The sequence below is a fragment of the Rhinoderma darwinii genome, chromosome 3, assembly GCF_050947455.1.
Source record: "Rhinoderma darwinii isolate aRhiDar2 chromosome 3, aRhiDar2.hap1, whole genome shotgun sequence".
Classification (NCBI taxonomy): domain Eukaryota; kingdom Metazoa; phylum Chordata; class Amphibia; order Anura; family Rhinodermatidae; genus Rhinoderma; species Rhinoderma darwinii.
This window is the reverse complement of record NC_134689.1, coordinates 27,720,909-27,745,523: the sequence shown is the minus strand read 5'-3', so window position 1 is coordinate 27,745,523 and position 24,615 is coordinate 27,720,909. Positions and strand designations below refer to the sequence as shown.

The window sequence follows — 24,615 nt, the reverse complement described above, 5'->3', positions numbered from 1 at the left end:
TTTTTCCATCAATAAAGCCGTGCGAGGACTTATTTTTTGCGTAACGAACTGTAGTTTCGATCAGTACCATTTTTAGGTACATGCGACTTTTTGATCTCTTTTTATTCCATTTTTTGGGAGATGAAGTGACCAAACAATTGTGATTGTGGTACGGTTTATTATTATTTTCTTTTACGGCGTTCACCGAGCGGGATAAATAACGACATCGTTTTGTAGTTCAGGACGTTACGGACGCGGCGATACCAATTATGTATAGTTTATTTGTTTGTTTATATATTTTTATTAATAATAAAGGACTGATAAGGGAAAAAGGGGGACTTTTACTTTTATTACTTTTAAATCTTTTATTTTCTTATTTTTACACAACTTTTTTTTACTTTTTTACACTTTTTTTACTTTGTCCCACTAGGGGACATGAGGGCAGGAGGCTCTGATCGCTATTCTAATACACTGCACTACATACGTAGTGCAGTGTATTAGAGCTGTCAGCTGTTCGCTGACAGCAAGCATAGTGGGTCCTGACCTTGTCAGGACCCACTAGGCTTCCGTCGATGGCGTAGCCAGAGTCCATTGTTAGGATTCTGGTTGCCATAGTAGCCATCGCGGCCCGCTATCGTGTAGCAGGCCGGCGATGGCAGCTTAACCCCTAAGAAGCCGCGATCGCTATTGAACGCGGCTTCTAAGGGGTTAATCGGCGGGGACCACCGTGATCGGTCCCTGCACACTAAGCTGTGATAGCCTGCTGTCGGAAACAGCAGGTATCACAGCTCAGACACGCGCCGGGGAAAGATGGTGCCGTGTTAACTCAGGTCAGTACTATTACTGAGCTGAGCGCGAACGATGCGCTTAGCAGGACGTAATAGTACTGACCTAAGCGCGAAGGGGTTAGACAAGTCATCCAGATCCAATAGTATTTTACTATCTATTTCATCATAATAATTTCAGTAACAAATGCAGACTGATAACATCAGCTGCTTTCCCTTTGGTTAGCGCTCAATCTACCATATTATTCTATTTGGTTTTTCTTCGGTATTCACAAGGGCACTGTCCCTGTATGTGATACAAAGAAGCACTTGTAAGGCCCAGGTGATAGTATGCACTGTGATTATCATACTGTGTGATTGAGGTAGATTGCCATGTGATATCGCAGGTTATATACTAACCCTACGGTGTGTATCTGTATGCACATGCAGTTTCATGCATCCACAATGTTGTGGTCACAAAAAATCCAACAATGGCTTAGTGTCCAGTGATTTAGTGCTACTCAGCCACTACCAATCTTGTGATCGTCGGAAGTGCCCTCTTAGGCCTCATTCACAGTAGTTTACATCAATATTTGCAAGCCAAAATGAGGAATGACTATATAAATGGAGAGATTTATACTTTTTTTCTTCTGTGCATCCACTCCTGATTCTGACTTCTAAATACTGGTGCAAAATACTGGCCAAATCCTCACTGTGTGCATACGGCCTTATGGTTCACTTTAACCCCTTAACGACATGCCACGTACATGTACATGGCAGCCGTTAAGAGGAAGTATGGAACGGGCTCACAGGCTTATCTCGCTCCATACTTAGTGAGTGACGGCTGTGTAATATAGCCGACACTTCACTGCAATGAGTGGAATCAAAGATCACTTTGATTCCACCTGTTTAACACCAAATATGAGGGGGCAGCCCCCTTCGACATGCTATCAGCCCGTGATGCAATCGTGTCGATGGTTGTTATGGCAGCCTGGTGGCCTAAAGAAAGCCCCTAGGTCTGCCATCTTTGTACTTCTATAAAGCCCTGCCACGATATAATGCACCGCCTGGAAGAACGATTAAAAATAAGTTTATTGGTTAAATTCATAAAATTGTGGCTCTACTAGCCGTTGATGCCAGACCAGGCTAAAGCAAGAGATCTGCGACAAGACAGGTGGTGTGGAGTAATAAATGTCTCCTTACCCCCAAAGAAACCACCTATCTGTTTATGGTATAATAACGCTATATCTTTGCCAATAATAATTGTCTATCTAAATCCTACGCGTTTCATCATCACATGTAATGTGATGCTTCCTCAGGGATTGATAGATTTTGATTTATTTCAAATATCGAGGTGATAACAATATAACAGCACTGGATAGCACTGTTTTTGTGCTGATTCATAGTCTCCAGACGCATGCACGGCTCTGATGCATTGGCCGTACACGCGCCGGGGAAACCAAGGGCTTAAAAAGGCTGAGAGCCCGCCCTCCAAAGGTAGTCCCCTGGGTAAGCCGCCAATCCACATATTACACGGCAACCAGTGACGTGCCGGAGGCGGCGTCCCGAGGACCTAGCAACCGATGGGGGTTCCTGGACGACCAAAGCGTCCATGGTAACTAGGGGACGCTAGACGCGGCTCCTGAGTTGTCAATAGACAAAAATACATCGTGTGGATATAATGGTAACATACGGCCCTGTAAAAAAGGGCCGTGTTACTACATGGGGAGGAGCTCACTTGTAGGGGGAATCGTCTCACTCCGAGACTAACTCCCCAAAGTACCCTGATTCTACCCCATATCCGTCCGAGATCAAAGTGGGTAGTGTCCCATCGCATCACAAGCAGGAGTAGGTAAAAAGATAGCGGCCATCCCGTACTAAAAAGACCTAGGGAGGGCGCAACGTCAGATTATTCCGCGGCTAATGGTAAAATGTTCAATAGCACACTATTGGCAAATAAGACAATATAATGCCTATGCCGTATGTAAGATAATGGGGTATATATCCAATAGTGTCAATGACCAACCTCAAAACCTATATGAAAAACGCGACGCAAAAACGCAGTGGAAGCCGCATGGTGTGCATGAGGACAGAGGTATTGATAGAAAATTGCAAGTCTAGGTGTGTTACAATGAAGTCTATGGTACATTGTATACATGCCCAGACTGAACATCAGGTAAAATGGTACAGTCAGAGGAAACACGAATAGGAGATTTGTTCATTAATGCCTTGCGGGTTAACAGTCTGCAATCTGAATATCCATTCAGCCTCTTTTTGGAGTATTTTCCTATCCAGGTCCCCCCCTCTAGGGAGGGGTCTCACATGTTCTATACCCTGGAAAACCAAGGATGTAGCATCCCCGTCATGGCAGGACCACACATGTCTTGCTACTGGGGTATCCACTTGCCTTCTGACGTCACCAATGTGGTCCCGTATCCTTCTCCTGAATTCCCTTTTGGTCTTCCCCACATATTGTAGGCCACATTTACATGTCATGAGATAGACAATACCCTTTGTTTTACAATTTATGAATGACCTGTTGTCAAAGGTTTTGCCAGTGTGAGTACTCGTAAAATTCTTACTGCATAGTATGGATTCGCAGGCCCTGCATGTTCCACATCTATATGTCCCTCTAGCACTATTCTCCAGCCATGTGCCACATTGTGTGACCGGTTGTAAGTGGCTATGGACCAATCGGTCCCTGAGATTGCGTCCCCTCCTATAGGTAATGAGCGGGGCGTCCCCAACCAGGGTCCCCACATCAGGATCTGCCTTTAGGATGCCCTAAAAACGTTTGAGGACCTCCCTCACCTCTCTATTAGCTGAGTCAAAAGTACCAATAACTCTAATGGGTTCTTCATGCATATCCTTTGGTTTAGGGTTGAGCAGGTCGTCTGCATTGCAACCCAATGCATTCTGATATGCACCTCTCAGCACCTCCCTAGGGTAACCCCTATGTCTGAACCTATTTTCAAGGTCACGTGCGGATATCCTAAAGTCCGTGATGGTCGAACAGTTTCTCCGTGCCCTGAGATATTGGCCCTTCGGTATACCTCTCTTAAGATTAATTGGATGACAACTTTCCCATTGTAGTAGGCTATTGGTCGCCGTTTCTTTGCGATACATGTTGGTTTCTAACAGCCCTTCGACATGCTATCAGCCCGTGACGCAATCGTGTCGATGGTTGTTATGGCAGCCTGGTGGCCTAAAGAAAGCCCCTAGGTCTGCCATCTTTGTACTTCTATAAAGCCCTGCCACGATATACTGCAATACATCAGTATCGCAGTATATCATATAAGGGATCAAACGATCGCTGGTTCAAGACCCTTAGTGGGACGTCTAAAAAAAAAACTTAAACTGTTTTTTATTTTATTTAATGTACCAAAAAAAACTATTAAAAGTAAAAAAAAAAAACATTTTCCCATTTTTTTCCCTAAAGTGATGTTAAAAAAAAAAAAAAAAAAAAAAACAACTAAAAGTTAACATAACTGGTATTGGCGTGTTGGTTAAAGTCCGAACTATTACAATGTAACATACTTTAAACTACAGCTCGTCACACAAAAAATAAGCCTTCACACTGCTCAATCAACAACAACAAAAAAGGTATGACTCACAGAATACGGCGACACAAAATATAATATTTTAAACAAATAGGTTTTTTTAAATAATCATGCTAAAACATATAAATTTGGTATTGCTGTTTATCGTATCAACCCGTAGAATAAAGTGAATATATCTTTTTTACTGCACAATGGACGCCATAAAACCCCAAGATTGGCGCAATCAATGTTTTTTGTTTCATCCTAGAAATACTTATTTTTCAGTTTTTCATTACATTAAACGGTGCCATGAAAAACTACAACTTGTCCTGCAAAAAACAAGCCTCATACGGCTATTTCGATGTAAAAATAAAAAAGCTATGGCTTTTGGAAGGTGGGGAGGAAAGAATGAGAAAAACTAAAATTGTCCGTGTCCTTAATGGGTTAAGGACAGGCTTACACAGTTGTGTTCTGTTTTTGTTATGTTTTTAGACTGCACTATGTGAACATGGATTTTATTGGTGTACGGGCCCATAGACTTTCTATTGAGCCCGTACACCAACTGCCAGGCTTTCCGAGAAAGGTCAATCAGAAACCACCCGAACGCTTCTGCCGCTTCGTTTTAGTGATTGGTGGGGGTATCCGTGCTCGGACCCCCACCGATCAAAACTTCTGACACGTCAGACGTTTTCTGAAAGGTTAGTTACCCTTTAAGAATATTATCCTGAAATTGCCAAAAAATAAATATCGTTTTTATAAAAACCTTCATAACATTTTTTAAATAAAATTTGATTAAATTTTTTTATTTTTAGAGAGATCAAGGATTTTGGATTTTTGTATGACGGACACACTCATGTTTCCATGGACAATCTGAACAAAGACATTCCGTACAAGTATGTTGTTTTAGGGAATAATGGAGAAGATAAATATGAGCACATTTACTGTGAAACAGAAGAAAAATCACCCATCAACCGTTGTCTTTTTATTCCCTCATACATGGCTTTTAAAGGAGGTGAGATTATTATAACAGTAATATATTCTATGTTTTTCTGAACCTTAACTATTATGTTCTGAAATCTTACCTCATGGAACACTTTCTAATGTTTTATTTTTATGATGATTTAACGCTGGATTCATTGTGATGTATTTTTCCGCCACTGATTTGGCTGCAGTGAATCTGCTGCACAATCTGCATGTTTTACATTCAGATTTTGATGTGGAATTGCTACGGATTTGAACCTTTGCATTGCAAAGGGTGAAATCCATAGCAGTCTGAGGCAAAACCGAATCTTAATCTGCATCAAAATCCGCATGTATAGCATGCGGATTTTGCAACAGATTCGATTAGACTTTCTCTTAGGCTCAGTTCACACAGCGTTCTTTCTTACTTATTTTGACACGAAACAGCATTGGAATCATTTCCCAAAAAATACCCCAAATCTCCCTCCATTGATTTCAATAGGAAGTAGAGGTAATGTTTCACCGAGTCGATTTTTGGCTGCTCGCGCAAAGAAAAGTGTCATGCCCTATGTTTGAGCGCATCCGCCTCTAATCCTCCTAATGTCATTTTAAGGCAGATTTTTTTCTGCTTGGCAAAATGCTCTGTTGAATATGTGGGTACTATGTAAATAAAGGTTGTTATTAATCATTTTTAACAATCAAAACGTTGTTGTGTGAGGTTCTTGGGTTACATAGGTTGAAAAAAGACACAGATCCATCAGGTTCAACCTTTCTCAATAAATAACCCGTCATTCATTGCTTGATTAGTTATAACCCTCAATGCAATTTGTCAGTAAATAAATAAGCATCTAGCCTTTTTTTAAATGCTGACATAGTATCTGTAATCACTACCTCTTGGGGAAGGGCATTTTATTCACCGCATTCCAAATTCTTATGCAAATGTTATTTTTCCCTGATTTTCCTAAATAGTCGATGCAAATGACAGTCAGTATAATCTTCAAGCCATCAACCGTTGGAGTATAATGCGAATTTTATTGAACAAATCTCCTTATTGTAACAGATTTTTTTTTAGAAGTAAAAAAACTCGAAATGCACTGTTTCAAATTATAATGCACAACAGAGATCAAAACATTTTAAAGGTTGTAAAGAGAACTAAAATGGACATTTGTTGAATTTGCAGCATCAGGAGGTCATATTTACAGAAATCAAAAGCTCTTTCAATCAAAAAAAACTTAACAGGACAAGTTACATGTTAACATAGGACCCCTTCTTTGATATCACCTTCACAATTCTTGCATCCATTGAATTTGTGAGTATTTGGACAGTTTCTGCTTGAATATCTTTCCAGGATGTCAGAATAGCCTCCCAGAGCTTCTGTTTTGATGTGAACTGCCTCCCACCCTCATAGATATTTTGCTTGAGGATGCACCAAAGGTTCTCAATAGGGTTGAGGTCAGGGGAACATGGGGGCCACACCATGAGTTTCTCTGCTTTTATGTCCATAGCAGCCAATGACACAGAGGTATTCTTTGCAGCATGAGTTGGTGCATTGTCATGCATGAAGATAATTTTGCTACGGAAGGCACGGTTCTTCTTTTTGTACCATGGAAGAAAGTGGTCAGTCATAAACTCTACGTACTTTTCAGAGGTCATTTTCACACCGTCAGGGACCCTAAAGGGGCCTACTAGCTCTCTCCCCATGATTCCAGCCCAAAACATGACTCCGCCACCTCCTTGCTGACGTTGCAGCCTTGTTGGGACATGGTGGCCATTCACCAACCATCCACTACTCCATCCATCTGGACCATCCAGGGTTGCACGGCACTCATCAGTAAACAACACGGTTTGAAAATTAGTCTTCATGTATTTCTGAGCCCACTGCAACCGTTTCTGCTTGTGAGCATTGTTTAGGGGTGGCCGAATAATAGCTTTATGCACATTTGCAAACCTCTGGAGGATCCTACACCTTGAGGTTTGCGGGACTCCAGAGGCACCAGCGGCTTCAAATACCTGTTTGCTGTTTGCAATGGCATTTTAGCAGCTGCTCTCCTAATCCTATTAATTTGTCTGGCAGAAACCTTCCCCATTATGCCTTTATCTGAACGAACCCGTCTGTGCTCTGAATCAGCCACAAATCTTTTCACAGTACGATGATCACGCATAAAGAGGCTCTGTCACCAGATTATCAAATCCCTATCTCCTATTGAATGTGATGGGCGCTGCAATGTAGAGAACAGCAAAGTTTTTTTTTGTTTTTTTTTTTAAAACGATCATTTTTGCCCAAGTTATGAGCAATTTTATATTTATGCAAATTAGCTTTTCAATGGACAACTTGGCGTGTTTTCTCGTTTTACCAACTGGGAGTGTATTGTGTTTTTACCAACTGGGCGTTGTGAATAGAAGTGTATGACGCTGACAAATCAGCATCATACACTTCTCATCGTTCCCACCCAGCTTCTTTCACAGCAGACACAGTGTGACGTCACCCACAGGTCCTTCAACCTTGTCGTCGGACAAAGAAGATACATCGGCTCCAGGCATCCAAAAGGTTAATATGCTCGTCGCTAGGGAGTTTGCTATGCTTAGCTGCATATGGTGATGCTGCTGAAAATTCAACTGTACTCTCTGACGCCTGGAGCTGATGTCTTCTCTCTTCCGACGCCAAGGTTGAAGGACCTGTGGGTGACGTCATCATTCCCAGCCAGCTTCTTTCACTGCAGACACAGCGTGACGTCACCCACAGGTCCTTCAACCTTGGCGTCGGTCAGAGAAGACACATCAACTCCAGGCGTCCGAGAGGGTACAGTTGAATCTGCAGCAGCATCACAGTGTGTAGGTAAGCATAGTGAACTCCCTAGAGATGAGCATATTACCCTCTCGGATGCCTGGAGCCCATGTATCTTCTCTCGTTCGACGCCAAGGTTGAAGGACCTGTGGGTGACGTCACGCTGTGTGTCTGCAGTGAAAGAAGCTGGGTGGGAACGATGAGAAGTGTATGATGCTGATTGGTCAGCGTCATACACTTCTATTCACAACGCCCAGTTGGTAAAACGAGTAAACACGCCCAGTTGGTAAAAACACAATACACGCCGAGTTGGTAAAACGAGAAAACACGCCCAGTTGGTAAAAACACAATACAGGCGTCAAGAGAGTACAGTTGAATTTGCAGCAGCAGCACCATGTGCAGGTAAGCATAGCAAACTCCCTAGAGACGAGCATATTAACCTTTTGGACGCCTGGAGCAGATGTATCTTCTTTGTCCGACGACAAGGTTGAAGGACCTGTGGGTGACGTCACGCTGTGTCTGCTGTGAAAGAAGCTGGGTGGGAACGATGAGAAGTGTATGATGCTGATTTGTCAGCGTCATACACTTCTACTCACAACGCCCAGTTGGTAAAAACACAATATACGCCCAGTTGGTAAAAACACAATACACGTCCAATTGGTAAAAACACAATACACGTCCAGTTGGTAAAAACACAATACACGCCCAGTTGGTAAAACGAGAAAACACGCCCAGTTGTCCATTGAAAAGCTCATTTGCATAAATATAAAATTGCTCATAACTTGGGCAAAAATGATAGTTTTTAAAAAAAACTTTACTGTTATCTACATTTGCAGCGCCCATCACATTCAATAAGAAATAGGGATTTGATAATCTGGTGACAGAGCCTCTTTAAGTTTTCTTGAAATATCCAATGTTTTCATACCTTGTCCAAGGTATTGCACTATTTCACGCTTTTCGGCAGCAGAGAGATCCTTTTTCTTTCCCATATTGCTTGAAACCTGTGGCCTGCTTAATAATGTGGAACGTCCTTCTTAAGTAGTTTTCCTTTGATTGGGCACACCTGGCAAACTAATTATCACAGGTGTCTGATTGATTACAATGATCCAAAGAGCCCTAAGGCTGGGTTCACACGACCTATTTTCAGACATAAACGAGGCGTATTATGCCTCGTTTTACGTCTGAAAATAGGGCTACAATACGTCGGCAAACATCTGCCCATTCATTTGAATGGGTTTGCCGACGTACTGTGCCGACGACCTGTAATTTACGCGTCGTCGTTTGACAGCTGTCAAACGACGACGCGTAAATTGACTGCCTCGGCAAAGACGTGCAGGGCACTTCTTTGCAACGTAATTTGAGCTGTTCTTCATTGAACTCAATGAAGAGCAGCTCAAGATATACGAGCGTCTCAGACGCCTCGTATATTACGAGGAGGAGCTTTTACGGCTGAAACGACGCAGCTGTTTTCTTCTGAAAACAGGCTGTCATTTCAGCCGTAAAAGCCATCTAGCGTTTGAACATACCCTAAGACACAATACCATCCATGAGTTTAATTGAAAAACGAATAATTAAATGTTTATGACACTTAAATCCAATGTGCATAATAATTTGGAACACGGTGTAGCTTGACCACTCTAACTGGAAAGAATCCTTTTCTATATTGATGTCTAAAACGTCTTTTTTTCCACAAGCAATGGGTGTCCCCTTGTCCTTTGTAGGGTCCTTGGAAGGAACAGATCATGTGGTAGTTCTCTGTATTAACCACACATACTAATACATATTAATAAGATCCCCTCTAAGACGTCTCTTTTCCAAGCTGAACAAGCCCAATTTTTCTAGCCTTTCATTGTAATAACCTCGTTTCATTTAAAGGGAATGTGTCGCTAGAAATATATATATATATATATATATATATATATTTATTTATTTTTTATTATTTTTTTTTTTTCAGTTAAACAATTAGTATTTTAGTGATTACACATTGTTTTAATTTTTTACATTTTTTCACAAATCATTAAATATTATAAATTAGATTCTAATTTATAACATTTCCATGTGCTGGTCACTAGAGGGAGCAGTTCCCAAAATTGCAGCATGGTCACTGTGGTAAAGTAAGCTCATTGATTTATGCTGCAAATTTGGTGTGGACACACTCTCCTCTAGTGTCCTCACACAATCCCCCCTCCCTTCTTCTGGCTATGTGCCGCCATTTTCTGAGAGACTGCACAGTGTAGGAGGATTAGATACAGGGCTCAGCAGACCATATCACACGAACATACACCAACATAATACACACATCACATACACGAACATAAATTACCTGCTCCTGCCACCTTCGCTGGTCTACGCTCCTTGCGCCTTTGCTTCGTTGAACATATGGCCGGAAGCCACGGCCGGAAGTCGTCACCTTACTGTCCGGCAGCGGCTTCCGGTCCACATGAAAATGGCGCCGGATTTCACTCTACGAACGAGCTTTGTTTTGGTCTGTGTGCATGCGCCATTCCCACACAGACGGCGTACGCTTCTGACAATGGAACGGCTCCCGTTCGCATTCTCTATGGGGTTGTATGTACCGTATTCCATCTCTGTATGTTACTGAGAAGTAAAAGTAAGAACACAGTAAAAAGTTTAAAGTCACAACACTAATAAATAACTTTTTTGTTTATATTTTATTAAAGGCAACATAATAAAAATAAAAAAACCTTCCCTTTTAATAACCTCGTTGCCCGCCTTTGAACCCTCTCCAGTTCTCCTATGTCCCTTTTACAATGTTAAGCCCAAAACTTAATTCCAAATTCTAGATGTGGCCTTACAAGGGATTTATAGAGTGGTAATATTACATTTGACCTTACAAGGGATTTATAGAGTGGTAATATTACATTTGAATCCCGGGTTTTTATCGCTCTTTTTCTACACCCCAAAATCCTATTTGCTTTTGCAGCTGCTGCCTGACATTGAGTGCTGCTGCTTAGCTTATTTGTTAACAGAATAGCCAGGTCCTTGCTCCGTTTGTATATGAATTAATGCTATTATTGCGTCCTAAGTGCATTTCTTTACATTTATCAACATTAAATTTCATCTGCCATGTTTTTACCCATGCTGCCAACTTACCGTATTTTTCGGACTATAAGACGCACCTGACCATAAGACCAGGGGCGTAACTAGGAAAGATTGGGCCCTTTTGATAACGCCATACATCCCCCCCCTGTAGATAACGCCATACAGCCCCCTTTGTAGATATCTACAGAGGGGGCTGTATGGCGCTATCTACAGAGGGGGCTGTATGGCGTTATCTACAGGGGGGTGTATGCCGTTATCTACAGGGGGGTGTATGCCGTTATCTACAGGGGGGGTGTATGGCGTTATCTACAGGGGGGACTGTATGGCGTTCCCTACAGGGGGGTACTGTATGGCGTTCCCTACAAGGGGGGGCTGTATGGCGTTCCCTACAGGGGGGGCTGTATGGCGTTCCCTACAGGGGGGGGCTGTATGGCGCTATCTACAGGGGGGGCTGTATGGCGCTATCTACAGGGGGGGCTGTATGGCGCTATCTACAGGGGGGCTGTATGGCGCTATCTACAGGGGGGACTGTATGGCGCTATCTACTGGGGAGGCTGTATGGCGTTATCTACTGGGGGGGGATGCTGTATGGCGTTATCTAGAGGGGGGACTGTATGGCGTTCTCTACGGGCGGGGGCTGTATGGCGTTATCTACAGGGGGGACTGTATGGCGTTACCTACAGGGAGTCTGTATGGCGTTCCCTACAGGGGGGGGTCTGTAGGGAACGCCATACAGCCCCCCCCAGTAGGGAACGCCATACAGCCCCACCTGTAGGGAACGCCATACAGCATCCCCCCTGTAGGGAACGCCATACAGCGCCCCCCCCTGTAGGGAACGCCATACAGCGCCCCCCCCTGTAGGGAACGCCATACAGCGCCCCCCCCTGTAGGGAACGCCATACAGCGCCCCCCCTGTAGGGAACGCCATACAGCGCCCCCCCCCCCTGTAGGGAGCGCCATACAGCATCCCCCTCTGTAGGGAACGCCATACAGCGTCCCCCTCTGTAGGGAACGTCATACAGCGTCGTCCCCCTGTAGGGAACGCCATACAGCGTCGTCCCCCCTGTAGGGAACGCCATACAGCGTCGTCCCCCTTGTAGGGAACGCCATACAGCGTCGTCGTCCCTGTAGGGAACGCCATACAGCCCCCCCCTGTAGGGAGCGCCATACAGCGTCGTCCCCCTGTAGGGAACGCCATACAGCGTCGTCCCCCCTATAGGGAACGCCATACAGCGTCGTCCCCCCTGTAGGGAACGCCATACAGCGTCGTCCCCCCTATAGGGAACGCCATACAGCGTCGTCCCCCCTGTAGGGAGCGCCATACAGCCCCCCCCCTGTAGGGAGCGCCATACAGCGTCGTCCCGTTGTAGGGAACGCCATACAGCGTCCCCCCCCCTGTAGGGAATGCCATACAGCGTCCCCCCCTCCCAAAAAAATGCGACCTACAGTGTGTCCTAATAAAAGACATGTATCCCCTATCCACATGATAGGGGATACATGTGTGATCGCTGGCAGCGATAGGGAGAACGGGGGACTAAAAGTCCCCCTGAAGTTCTCCATGACAAACCTCTGACTTCCGGCGTCTGCGCAGCTCAATAAAAATGAAGGGAGCGCTGGTCACGCATGCGCACAAGCGGGACCGGCGCTCCATTCATTTCTCCGGAGCTGTCGACACAGACCCCGGAAGTCCGAGGTTTGTGATGGAGAACTTCAGGGGACTTTCAGTCCCCCGTTCTCCCTATCGCTGCAGGCGATCACACATGTATCCCCTATCCTGTGGATAGGGGATACATGTCTTTTGTATAATGGCAGTGCGGGGAGATACCTCCCTGCTCTGCCGTAGTGTTCAGTGGCATCCCGCTGTAGCAGCCATAGCGGCTGCTAGCTGAGCCTCCGGCCATGGTGGGGGCCCGTGCCGGCGGGCGACACGGGCCCCGTAGCAGCCGCTACTGCTGCTACGGCGGTAGTTACACCACTGCATAAGACACACCCAGGTTTTAGACAACAGAGATTAGGAAAAAAATTATTTGTTAAAAAATAATTTATTCTGTTTCACCACATTCTGAGGCAATTTTTTTACATTTATTTTTCATCGATTTGAGCGGTGTGAGGGCTTACCTTTTGCGGGACAAGCCGTAGTTTTATTGGCACCATTTTTTAGTACATACGATTTTTTTTTATTTCATATTTTATGCACTAAGGTGACCAAAAAACAATTTTGATGTTTTAAATGTTTAAACTCACTGTGCGAGTTAAATAATGGTATATTGTAATAGATCAGACTTTTAGGAACAGCGATACCAAATTATTGTATTTTTTTTACATGTGCTTAGGGGAAAAAAAAATGGGAAACGTTTTTTTTTAACTGTTAATATTTATTTATTTTTTACACTGAAAATGTATCTTACAATTTTATTTTTTTTTACACATTTTATTAGTTCCCCTAGGGGACCTGAACCAGCGGCCACTTGGCTACATGTGGAGTTACTGAAACAGTGTTTCCCTAACTCCCATAGTAGTGAATGACAGTTACGGAAGCATCGTAGCATGCGAGCTACGCTGTTTCCGTAACTACTGTTCAGTTCTATGGGAGTTACGGAAACAGCGCAGCTCCGCGAGTTACGCTGTTTCAGTAACTCCACATGTAATCAAGTGGTCGGAAGAGCACAGAAAGCTGGAACAGGGCTTAGGGGGCCAGAGATGGGTGACCTGGAGATAGGTGTGGGTCCCAGAGGTCGGACCCGCATCTTCCTGACATTTATGACATATCCTGTGGATCTGTCATAAATGTCCTTCATAGAAAAACCAATAATAATTGCCGCGGTCGCTATTGACCACAGAATTTAACTAGTTAAAGGGGTTTGCCATAAAATACATTTATCCCCTGTCCACAGGATAGGGGCTACATGTGAGATCACTGGGGGTCCCACTGCTGGGAACCCCAGCAATAAGGAGAACAGGGGACCGAAAGTTACCAAGAGCACTACATGAGAAGCCTGAACTTCCGGGTTCTGTGTCAAGCTTATCTGTTCCGCAGCTCCATAGAGATCAATGGAGAGCTGCTCGCGCAGAAGAATCCCATTGATCTCTATGAAGCTGCCGGACACAGAACGCGGAAGTCACAGCTTCTCATTCAGCTCTCTTGGTGACTTTCGGTCCCCGTTCTCCTTATCGATCACACATGTATCCCTTATCCTGTGGATAGGGGATACATGTGTTTTATGGCACAAGCCCTTTAAACTGCCAGAAACCGCGAAATTGCTGTTCCTGGCCGTTAGAGCAGCGTGTCAGAAGCTGACACCTGCAGTGTATGGAGCGGGCTCAGTGCGTGAGCCTGTTCCATACATCACCCCCCTCCAGCTCCATGATGTGCCAGCACGTCATGGGTCGGGAAGGGGTTAAGTAATGAAGCGGTCATGGCACCTGGCGCTGCCGGGTCTCTTGACTGCGGTCTATAAGATGCAGGGACTTTTTAGAAAGATTTATTCTTGCTAAAAACTGAGTCTTATAGTCCGAAAAATACGGTATCTAGGTCTTTCTGTAATATTTTAAAGTCAAGCTGAGTTTTAAGTATCGAACAAAGTTTTGTATCGTCAACAAAACCTGACACCTTGCTATCAATCCCATCCACAAGGTCATTAATAGAGAGATTAAAAAGAATTGGGCCTAACACCAATCCTTGTGTTACCCCGCTGCTGACTTCAACCCATTTTGAGCGAGTTCCATTTATAACGACTCTTTGTTTTCTGTCCCTTAACCAATTCTTTACCCACTTGCATACACGTTCCACCAGTCCCTGTGTCTGTAGCTTCAGAACAAGACTTTTGTTTGGAACAGTATCAAAAGCTTTTGCAAAATCCAAGTAAATCACATCAGTCGCATGACCAACATCCAGATTTGCACTTGCCTCCTCACAGAAACCGAGCATGTTGGTTAGGCACAACCTGTTTTTCATGAATCCATGCTGGTTATCAGTAATAAGACTTTTCTCTGCTATATACATTTGTAGTTCATCTCTTAGAATACCCTCAAATACTTTACATACCACAGATGTCAAACTTACTGGACGCTAGTTACTCGGTTCCACCTTTTTACCCTTCTTAAAGAGGCTCTATCACCACATTATAAGTGCCCTATCTTCTACATAATGTGATCGGCGCTGTATTGTAGATTACAGCAGTGTTTTTTTATTTATGAGTAGGAGTTATGACCTATTTTACCTTTACGCTAATGACTTTCTTAATGTCCAACTGGGCGTGTTTTACTTTTTGACCAAGTGGGCGTTGTGGAGAGAAGTGTATGACTCTGACCAATCAGCGTCATACACTTCTCTCCATTCATTTACTCTGCACATAGTGATCTTACTAGATCACTATGTGCAGCCACATACACACACACACTAACGTTACTGAAGCGTCCTGACAGTGAATAGACATCACTACCAGCCAGGACGCGATGTCTATTCACAATCCCGACACTTCGGTAACGTTTGTGTGTGATTTACAGCACAGCAAGCGTAGTCGTGAGATTACGCTGTAAAGTGTAATTTCAAACGAGATTACGCTTGCTGTGCTGTAGTGTCGGGATTATTAGCGAAGTGTCAGAATTCTGAATATACATCATGTCCTGGCTTGTATATTCACTGTCAGGACACTGCAGTAACGTTATAGTGAGTTTATGTGGCTGCACATAGCGCTATTGCTATATCGCTATCTGCTGTGTAAATGAATGGGGAGAAGTGTATGACGCCAATTGGTCAGCGTCATACACTCCTCTGTACAACGCCCACTTGGCCAAAAAGTAGAAAACACGCCCAGTAGGTCATTAAGAAACTCCTTGGCATAAAGCTAATAAAGGTCATAACTCCGTCAAAAATGATTGTTTTTCTAAATAAAAAACACTGTTGTAATCTACATTACAGCGACGATCACATCATGTACAAGATAGGCCACTTATAATTTGGTGACAGAGCCTCTTTAAAGGCACAATAAACCTAGAGAATTCGCAAGATTTTTTTTTTAATCCCAGCGATTCCTCCCTTTATCTTCTCCTTTTGTCATATCTTATTTTAATTTAAATTACTGCAATTAAAACTGAGAAATCTATAAAGAAATCTTCTGTATATATTCGAGGAGATCAGCCATTTGCCCCTCCATCTCCTCATGCGTCTGGCTGTGGCAGAATCCTCTCCTCCCACTGCCCTGTTTGCAGTAGAATACAAATATTGTTAAGCCATACCCCTTTAAGTCCCGCCCCACAAACATTTTACCAGCTGAAAATGGAAGAGATCAGCAGGAAATTAATCATTGATTTACATAATTGTATGCTGCAAACTGCCATACACTGTGGGTAAGTTTATCTTCTGTCTACTATTCTCATTCATCTCTAGGTTTAGTTTTCCTTTAATGGGACACATAAGAAACTTTAGTTTTCAGCGTCGTTTTCCGTTTAATTACGTTAGTTGACATTGTTTGCTGTAATTAATATTGTTATTATTTGTCCTTTTCAGAGTGGCATCAGTATGATGACGTGTGCCTTAAACATAATAAGTCTTGGTGGCAAAAAATTTATTTATTGCGCGATCGATACAAATCCATCTGTGAATCAAAAAGGAAGGCTGGTGTAGTTATGCTCGAAAGCATTTACAGTATTCTTGCGACCTGCGATGAGATCAATTTGTCTGGCTTTTTTCAACAACTGCAGCAATTTTATTATGTGTCTACACATTCACTTTTGATTGCGGATAGAAGAATACAATGGCGTGGTCTTGAATATGACAAAGAAAAGGTATTTATATTTGTCATTAAATAAAATCCCAAAAATATTTTTGCCACTAAATTTGATATTGTGCAATGACAAACCAAAATGTAATAAAGTGGTCTTCCAGTTGTATGTAAATAACGTTTGCCTACAAGAAAAAAATCAGTTAGTACAATTGAAAAAAGCCATATGTCCATCAAGTTCAACCGAGCGATCGGGCAGCTGAATGTTGGGTACCCAGCAGTCAATGACCCTGCCGGGGACCTCTGACCGCTACTACACAGCGCTCAATGAGTGCCGCTGCCTCTATTGTTCCTGGTAATCATGTGACTGGTCACATGATCACCAGGATGCTGTTAGTGGCAGGCTGCTGCTGGGTCTAACGAACTGCTGTGCATCACAAATTACACTGGAAAAATAAGGTGAGAAAGAAAAATAAAGTCCAAAGGTCTTTTCTGTAAAATAAAGTTAAAAAAAACGAAATAATAAATATGCATAAAATATCCATCCAAAGAAAAAACGTCGTGTGTACCCCCCCCCCCGTCCCCCCCCCCCGCCAATCATTGTTGTAACACTAGCCCTGACCCATTTACCCTAAAATAGACATGTAATATATAAAAATTTATGGTAGACAATGACGATCACAAATAAAAGGTTTACTTAAGAGTAAAACAATATTATTAGCAGAAAAAATGAGCTAAACAGTAAAAAATGCATATTTTTTTACTATTTTCAAACTATAAGCCTAGAAATTCTAAAATGGCAAAAAGGATGTGTATAAAAATCATGAAAAAAAGCCTGCATTGTCTATGAAAAAAACATTGCAAAAACCACGTCTCTAGCCCAACATATAAAAAAGTTATATCCGTTTAACTAAAGCATTCTAAAAATGGCTAAACAGTGTCTGGCCCTAAAGGCTCAAAATAGCCAGGACCTGAACTGGTTAAAATAAATACCCATAAGTCAGTAAAAAATCTGCTCTAAAAAGAAAATAAACAAACTTTCGATGCCAAGTGGCGATCAGACTGTATCACCATTAAACAAGCATTCTATACATTGACATAAGCTCTGATATATTTTTGATCTAATAATTTATTTAATTTTCTTATGGTAAAGAAGGTTTGTCGCCCTTGTAGATTGAACCTTTTTTTCTTGAGTGCCCCATTGTCTTTTGAGGGGATTTTACATGGGACAGTTTTTCACCATATTCCTTTCACAGGTTATTTTATTTATTGCCGAGTGCTGTGGGCAAGCAGTCCGGCGTAGGAAAATTTTTATATATATATATATATATATATATATATATATATATATAATCAGACTCCTTGCCCACAGCGCTCGGCATCACGCAGCGTTCACTTTGTAAAAACACAAAAGTACTTCCCAGACAGACAAAAGTGTTAACCACTGAAATTAGCATTAACGATCTGATAGATTCACTTAAAAAAAACAATAATAATAAAAATGGAACCCTATGGACTTGTTAGTGTGTCCTTCGGGAGCTTTCCTGGCGTACATGCTAAACGTAGCACAAACCGGGATGTGAAACGGCCGATGGATGTATATAACATCTATGTGTAGTGACAGAAATACTGCATATTTTGGGGTTTCTTTATCTTGCTGCAGTCAGTAAGTGTACATTTTCTCTCTCCAAGCTGTCTGAGTGTGGGATGTAATGTTGGAGCTGTGGTATGTGTTTTGCGCTAATAAAAATATAAATAACCATCAATACCATAGACCACCAGGGATGTTCTTATTAAAGGGGTATTTCTATTCCAGACATTTATGGAATATCTCTAGACCAGGGTTGCTCCAGGTGTAAGTAGGCGATCGTCTCAGTGGACCCTTTTGCAGAGTGTCACACCCACCACTAAAACTGCATGTATTATAGATATTGCAGAATATTTAATCTGATTTCCGTGTGGAAAATATTTGGCATCATGTGGATTAGATTTGTTAATCCTCTTGCCTGAAACAGGTTTACGATGCAGATTTTCCACCCCAAATTTCCACTAACTACATAAATACATTACCAGAACCAAGCTCAGTACATAAATACAGCACCAGAACAAAGCTCAGTACAGAAATACTGCAACAGAACCAAGCTCAGTACATTTACATTCAGTGATTCACCGGTGACGTCTTTTCAGATTCTAGTCGTTCATTTTTCTATTTTCTTCTCCGTGGTGCCACACTCTATGCCTCGAAATATAATAGCACCATACACAGTGCCACAGAATATAATAGTATCATACACTGTGCCCATCAATACAATTGTGTCAAAAACTGTAAAGTAAAGCAACGCACGCACACACACACACACACACACACACACACACACACACACACACACACACACACACACACACACACACACACTCAGTGCCTCCTGTGGAGAGTGAACCCACATAGAGTCCCCTGTAGATAGTACCATTCACAATGCTCCCTCTAGACAATGCCCCTCATAGAGCCTGTTGTAGATAGTGCCATGCACAATACCCCTTGTAAACAGTGCCCCTCATAATGCCCCCTGTAGATAGTGCCACTCACACTGCTCCCTGAAAAAAAAAAATATTACATACTCGCCAGTCCCCGTTCCCGCACCATCCTCCAAGGACACAGGATTGTTATCTACTGGCCAGGTGTGCTTTCAGTGGAATGACAAAAGCGGCACAATGACGTAATTGCACCTACTGCACCACAAGTTAAGCGCCAAATAGCGAAGCAGGGAACTGATCGTTCCCTGGCCTCCCCAGTTCTAGACTGCTCAATTGTATCCGCGCCCTATGAACCAGATAAAATTGAGTGCAGGGGACTGTTTCTTCTCCCCGGTTCCGTGAACCGGATTTAATTTTAACTACAGGTCTGGCGGAACCGGCCAGATCCCACCCCTTTATGGGCCCCCCCAGCGCAGTGGGCCCTGGCACTTACCCGGGTTCGCCTTGACTTGATGCCGGCCCGATCTCTAGGGAACCCCTGTTCAGGAGATAGGTACGGGTCCCGTAGATATGCCATAGATGTCTATGATGGGAATACCCCTTTAACCTCTTTACTGCCCTAGACCACCACAGATTATATCATTGACCCCTTGACCACTCTAAATAACACTGAACATATTGGGTGTTCACTCCTAAACCAGTGTAGAGCAACAGAATCATTGGATATTAACTGATAAACCAATCTAGACCCCAATATACAGTTAGGTCCAGAATTATTTGGACAGTGACACAAGTTTTGTCATTTTAGCGGTTTACCAAAACATATTGAATATACAGTTATATAATCAATATGGGCTTATAGTGCAGACTCTCAGCTTTAATTTGAGGGTATTTAACTTCCTGATTTGAGGAAGGGTTTAGGAATTACAGCTCTTTAATATGTAGCTGCCTCTTTTTCAAGGGACCAAAGGTAATTAGACCATTATCTCAAAAGCTATTTATTAGGCTGCATGGGCTATTCCCTTGTTAATCTATTATAAATTAAGCAGGTAAAAGGTCTGGAGTTGATTTCAGGTGTGGCATTTGCATTTGGAAGCTTTTGCTGTGAACTCACAACATGAGGTCGAAGGAGCTCTCAATGCAAGTGAAACAGACCACCGTTAGGTTGAAAAAAATCCATTCCATGGTGAAGAAAAACCTCTTCACAACATCTACCCAAGTGAAGAACACTCTCCTGGAAGTAGGTGTATATTATACCATAAAGAGAAGACTGCCTGAGAGCAAATACAGAGGGTTCACCATAACGTGCAAATCATTAATCCGTCTCAAAAATAGAAAGGCCAGATTAGTTCTGGAATGGCATTCTTTGGACAGATGAAACTAAGGTCAACCTGTTCCAGAATGATGGGAGGAAGAAAGTATGGAGTTGGCTTGGAGTGGCTCATGATCTAAAGCACAGCACATCCTCTGTAATACGCGGTGGAGGCAGTGTGATGGCATGGGCATGCATGGCTGCCAAAGGCACTGGATCACTAGTGTTTACTGATGATGTGACTGAAGACAGAAGAAGCCGGATGAATTCTGAAGTGGTCAGGGATTTACTTTCTGCTCAGATTCAACCAAATGCAGCAGGTTGATTGGTTATCGCTTCACAGTATAGATGGACAATGACCCAAAACATACTGTGCAAGCAACCCAGGAGTTTTTTTTAAGGACATAAAAGGGAATATTCTGCAATGGCCAAGTCAATCACCAGATCTCACCCCGATCGAGCTGCATTTTGATCAACTTGCTTAAAGAGGCTCTGTCACCAGATTTTGCAACCCCTATCTGCTATTGCAGCAGATAGGCGCTACAATGTAGATTACAGTAACGTTTTTATTTTTTAAAAACGAGCATTTTTGGCCAAGTTATGACCATTTTCGTATTTATGCAAATGAGGCTTGCAAAAGTACAACTGGGCGTGTATTATGTGCGTACATCGGGGCGTGTTTACTACTTTTACTAGCTGGGCGTTGTGTATAGAAGTATCATCCACTTCTCTTCACAACACCCAGCTTCTGGCAGTGCAGATCTGTGACGTCACTCACAGGTCCTGCATCGTGTCGGCACCAGAGGCTACAGTTGATTCTCCATCAGCATTTGCAGGTAAGTAGCTACATCGACTTACCTGCAAACGCCGATGCTGCTGCAGAATCATCTGTAGCCTCTGGTGCCGATGTGTCCTCGCTCGTCTGACACGATGCAGGACCTGTGAGTGACGACACAGCGTGATCTCTTGAGAACACGGCTGTGTCTGCACTGCCAGAAGCTGGGCGTTCTGAAGAGAAGTGGATGATACTTCTATACACAACGCCCAGCTAGTAAAAGTAGTAAACACGCCCCGATGTACGCACATAATACACGCCCAGTTGTACTTTTACTTTTCAACACGCCCAGTTGTACTTTTGCAAGCCTCATTTGCATAAATACGAAAATGGTCATAACTTGGCCAAAAATGCTCGTTTTTAAAAATAAAAACGTTACTGTAATCTACATTGCAGCGCCTATCTGCTGCAATAGCAGATAGGGGTTGCAAAATCTGGTGAGAGAGCCTCTTTAACCCCTTCCCGACATGCGCCGTACATGTACGGCGCTGTCGGGAGGTGCTTCCCGCAAAGCGCCGTACATGTACGGCGCAGTGATAGTGCGGGCTCAGAAGCAGAGCCGGCACCGTCACCGCGGGGTGACAGCTGTATTATACAGCTGGCACCCTCCTGTAACTGCCAGGACCGGAGCTACTCTCCGATCCGGCAGATTAACCCCTCAGATGCTGCGCTCAATAGAGCGCAGCATCTGATAGGTTTTCACCCGATCGGCAACCCAGTGATGCAATCGCTGGGTTGCTGTGGCAATCGGACGCCAGAAAATGGCGTCCGAGTCTGCCTTGTACGGGAGCCGATGAGGACCCGCCTTCGGCGTGTCCTCATAGGCTTGCTGTCAGTGAATAACTGACAGCGCTAATACACTGCACTACGTATGTAGTGCAGTGTATTAGAGTAGCGATCGGGGCATCAGGCCCTCAAGTCCCCTAGTGGGACAAGTCAGAAAAGTAAAAAAAAGTGAATAAAAATGTGGTAAAACAATAAAAACACACACATTTCAAATAAAAATAAAGCTAAACTGACTTTTTTCCCATAGTAAGTCTTTTATTATGGGAAAAAACGTAAAAATTAAAAAAACTATACATAATTGGTATCGCTGCGTCCGTAACGACCCAAACTACAAAACTATTATGTAATTTATCCCGCACGGTGAACGCCGTAAAAAAAAACCATGAAAAACAACGCCAGAATCTTTGTTTTTAGGTCACATCTCCTTCCAAAAAATGCTATAAAAAGTGATCAAAAAGTCACATTTACTCCAAAATAGTACCAATAAAAACGGCAATCCGTCCCGCAAAAAATAATCCCTGACACCGCTTTGTGCACGCAAAAATAATAACGTTATGTGTCTTAGAATATGGCGACACAGAAAACAAATGATTTTATAAAAAAAGTGATTTTGTTGTGCAAAAGCCGCAATACATAAAAAAACTATATAAATTTGGTATCGCCGTAATCGTATCGACCCGCAGAATAAAGCTAACATGTAATTTAGGGCGCACTGTGGATGCCGATAAAAAAACCAATAAAAAACGATTCCAGAATTGCTTGTTTTTGGTAATTTCCTTTACCAAAAAATGAAATAAAAAGTGATCAAAAAGTCGTATGTGTTCCAAAATGGTACCAATGAAATCTACAGCCCGTCTCGCAAAAAACAAGCCTGCACACCGCTCAATCAACTGAAAAACAAAAAAGTTACGGCACTAGTAATGCGGTGAGGAAAAACATCTCAATGCGCAGGCCGGAGGGGAACATTCCTTCAGTTTCAGGGCCCTAGTATTTAGGAACTAGGAAAGGGAAGGGACATTGCACATCCGCTGGAAGCGAGGGCGCCCGTATTATACCAGCGCAAAACTTTCCCAGTAATATTTCCCAAACTAGGAAGGAGAAAAAGTCCCCAAAAGGTGCAGAGCGTTACAAAAGGGGCATAAGAAAGAAAACCGTTTATCAGTGTGACACCAGCCTGTGCATAACGGATCGCTTCACATCGTACCACACATCTATGTATAATTGTATTATTTACCCCATTATTATACCCTCTTATTATACCCTGATGTACTCCGCACTGATTACATATGCCACCACATTATAAACTGAATACCAGCAAAACTCAAACAAAACTACCAAGCAAAATCCATGCTCAAAATGGCGGTCTTTCCCTTCTTAGCCCTACAGTGTGCCCAAACAGCAATTTATGGCCACAAGTAAGGCATTACCATACCCGGGAGAACCCGCTTAACAATTTATGGGGTAAGATTCTCTAGGGGCACAACATCTTGTGCGGTGAATGGGCAGATCAGTGGAAAAATTGCAATTTTCACTTTGCACCATCCACTGCGTATTCATTTCTGAAAAACACCTGTGGAGTCTAAATTCTCACTACATCCCTTGATAAATGCCTTTAGGGGTGTAGTTTCTAAAACGGGGTCACTTTTGTTTGGTACATCAGGGGTTTTGCAAATGCAACATGCTGTCTGCAAACCATTCCAGCAAAATCTACGCTCCAAAGATAAATACCGCTCCTTTTCTTCTGAATGCTCCCATATACGTAAACAGCCGATTATAACCACATATGGGGTGTTACCGTACTCGGGAGAAATTACTTTACAAATGTTGGGGTGCTTTTTCTTCTCTATTCCTTGTAAAAATGAAAAATGTTGATCTAAAACGACATCTTGTTGGAAAAAAAAATTATTTTTCATTTTCATGGCTTAATTCTAATTAATTCAGCAAAAAACCTTTGGGATCAAAATTTTCACTATACCCCTAGATGATTCCTCAGGGGGTGCAGTTTCCCAAATGGAGTCAATTTTGGGGTGTTTCCACTGTACTAGTACTACAGGGGCTCAGCAAATGTGACATGGCGCCCAGACACTATCCAAAATCCAAATGGTGCTAGTTCCATTCTGAGCCCTACCGTGTGTCCAAACAGCCGTTTATGACCACATGTGGGGTATTGTTTTACTCGGGAGAAGTTGCTTTACTAATTTTATTGTGCTTTTTCTCCTTCAGTCCTTGTGGAAATGAAAAAAAAAACCTAAACCTACATTTTATTTCAAAAAATGTAGATTTTCATTTTTATGGCCTACTTCCAATAAGTTCTGTAAAACACCTGTGGGGTCAAACTGCTCACTGTACTCCTAGATAATTTCCTCATGGGGTGTAGTTTCCAAAATGGGGTCA

The 24,615-nt window shown here is 42.9% G+C and overlaps 1 protein-coding gene across 2 annotated transcripts in view; it reads left to right on the top strand.

Moving 5' to 3' along the window:
• The window catches only part of RNF213 (ring finger protein 213), a 223,487-nt gene that overhangs the window by 24,750 nt on the left and 174,122 nt on the right, over nucleotides 1-24,615 (top strand). For both annotated transcript variants that reach the window (XM_075856189.1, XM_075856188.1), the window contains exons 6-7: nucleotides 5,095-5,294; nucleotides 16,600-16,877. In XM_075856189.1, coding sequence (XP_075712304.1) covers nucleotides 5,095-5,294; nucleotides 16,600-16,877 — 478 coding nt within the window. The remainder of the gene's footprint in view (nucleotides 1-5,094; nucleotides 5,295-16,599; nucleotides 16,878-24,615) is intronic.